This window comes from Pteropus alecto, unplaced genomic scaffold (assembly GCF_000325575.1).
Source record: "Pteropus alecto unplaced genomic scaffold, ASM32557v1 scaffold301, whole genome shotgun sequence".
Lineage (NCBI taxonomy): Eukaryota > Metazoa > Chordata > Mammalia > Chiroptera > Pteropodidae > Pteropus > Pteropus alecto.
This window is the reverse complement of record NW_006431043.1, coordinates 2,438,642-2,441,049: the sequence shown is the minus strand read 5'-3', so window position 1 is coordinate 2,441,049 and position 2,408 is coordinate 2,438,642. Positions and strand designations below refer to the sequence as shown.

General features: G+C 55.2%; 1 protein-coding gene across 1 annotated transcript; it reads right to left on the bottom strand.

Annotated features, from left to right (window-relative positions):
- Positions 1 to 4: 4 nt before the first annotated feature.
- LOC102897732 (melanoma-associated antigen B2) lies at positions 5 to 1,036 on the bottom strand. Its single transcript, XM_006905516.1, has one exon. The coding sequence runs from the start codon at positions 1,034 to 1,036 to the stop codon at positions 5 to 7; it is 1,032 nt and encodes a 343-aa protein (XP_006905578.1).
- Positions 1,037 to 2,408: the final 1,372 nt, after the last annotated feature.

Sequence of the window (2,408 nt, the reverse complement as noted above, 5' to 3'; positions counted from 1 at the left end):
GAGATCACTCGGGGGGAGGGTAGCGGCTGGACGTGGCCCTGGAGCGTGCTCTGGCTTTGTCGGTAGCCCCAGCCATGGTTGCCGCAGTGGCCCGGGCTCTCTCCTGCTCATCTCTCAAAATCTCTTCGTAACGGGGTGGGAAGTCAGTGGAGACGGTATCTTTGACCTTGGACAAAAAGTCCAGGACTTTCGCCTTGGTGGTTTCAGCTTGGGCTCTTGGGCCCCACAGGAACTCGAAGCGTGGAGGATCACTGCCGGGCACCTGCCGGTACTCCAAGTAATTTTCCTGCACCAAATCTTGGGTGATAAGCTTCCTGGGCTCCCCGAAGATGAAGTGTGTCTTTCCAGCGTAGACGCCCAAAATATTCAGGAGTTCCCAGATCTTCTCCTCAGAGGCGCGGTTGCCATTCAAGAAGATCAACCCCAGCAGAGGCATCAGAATCCCTTTTCTAGGAAATTGCCAGGCACAGCTCACACTCCCATCGCTGGTGTCATCCAGCTTGCAGACAAGGGAATAGGAGTGACTGTTGGGCTTGACTTCCTTCACTTCCAGGCCAAAGAACAGATCCATGCGCTCAGAGGCTTTCTTGAGGATCTCAGGGAAGTGCTCCCTGTACCTTTTGTGGATGACTTTCAGCATGTCTCCCCTTTTAATGGGCTCATTCATTTTGTACTTACACAGCAGGTAGTTCGCCAATGTATCCGCCTTCCTAGTTAGAAGATCTTGGCCTGAGCTCTCACTGGAAGGTGCGGCCTGGGACTTTTTACTCTTCTGAACATGGCTCTTGGCACGTACATCAGATCTCTCGCACGAAACACCTGCAGTGGCACTGGTGGCAGCCGAGACACTTGCAGGTGCCTGGAGACTGCCAGTAACAGAAGAGCTCGAGGCACCATCCCCAGTAACAGGAGGGGAGGAGGCAGTGGCCTCTTCCTCTGCTGTTGCTGCCTGAGCACTCCTAAGACCTTGGGCCTCAGCTCTGTTCTGGCGGCGTTTCTCACGAGCACGGAGCTTACTCTTCTGACCACGAGGCATGGTGGCTGAGGTCCCGGACAGCAGATAGGACTGTGGCCCAGTGGGCAGGTGAGTTCGCACCTGCTGGATAGAGAATGACCTGAGGTGAGCACCTCCGACAGGTAGGCTTCCCCTTGTCTTGACTGAAGGCCAGCTTTGCAGGTTACCTTGAGGGCACTGCTCTGGGAACCCACAAGCTCCTGTGGGTTCCTGGCCATTCTGTCCCCTGACGGTCCTCTAGAACCATAGCACCCGTCGTGGGAGCCTCACCCTGAATCCCACCCAAGGTGCCTAGGGTTTCCTTAGGTGAAGCGGGCACTGGCAGTGGGGCTCCCTGTGTTCTGGCCTCTGCATTCCTCTGACTTCATCATCGGTATTATCCTTTATCCTGTCAACTCTGGGCAGAGCCTGGGCACCCTCCCCTCTGCCACTCTGACCTTGACACCTCAAAGATCCAAGGGACCCAGGAATACAAAATGAAAGTGGGAGCCTCAGTCCACCTCCCAATCAGGAGAAACCCAGTCCTGAGGGCTGAGTGGGGTCCTTTGTGCCCTGACTGCATTCAGATCCTAAGTTGTCCGTCAAGCACTTCACCGTGGGTCCTTGAAGGCGTGGCAGCACTCCCCTTTTGCTGACCCACGGGGCCTGCACGTTCAAACTAAGGACCTCACCTCCGTTAGTCCAGAAATTAAAGGTGAGGGCCATGCTCACCCTGACGGCCCTTCCCTGAGATTTCTTGGGCTGACATCAAAGGGCTGGGATACAGGCTTTGATATCCCCTTTATTCAGGGTGCTTGGTAACCTTCATTCCTCACTCAGACTCCTCAACTTGGGTCCCGGTACGGAACTCCTCATAGTAACAGCCACCCACCCTCATTCCCAATAGAATACAGTGAAGGGGACCTAATCTGACCAAACCTGGTCTGCCAAGAGTGGGACCTGCTGCAAGCAGGTGGTGGCACTATGGCAGGTGGTCCCACACAGGATCCCAACTCAAGGTCGAAACTGGACTCTGATAGGGTCTAAGATTTCATCCTCTGCTGTCCTGGGGCCACGCCCCTCAGACCAAGACCCTCACTTTCCTGACCCCTGAGTGCGAACTGATGGGCACTTCTGCCTCACATCTACGTCCTTGAGGTCAGACAGTGCTGAACATAGGAAAAATTCTCTGTGGCCCCACTGATTAGGTCTAGGATCTCCCCCACAGTCCTCAAGGGTCTCTCCATGAAATGTGGTGGAACAGAAATTTCTCCCTCCTCTGACCTGAGGTTGTCCCCGATGACCTGGTCTCTTGCCTCCATGAGATGCTAGGGGAAGAAGTGAGAGCAGCTCCTCAGGTCAACAGGCCCAGGTCCCCAGGGCTGCAAACACGGCTCGGGCTTTATGTGCTCCT

Bases quoted from the DNA above. Each gene is read 5' to 3' on its own strand.
- LOC102897732 (XM_006905516.1), bottom strand. From the start codon at position 1,036: ATGCCTCGTGGTCAGAAGAGTAAGCTCCGTGCTCGTGAGAAACGCCGC.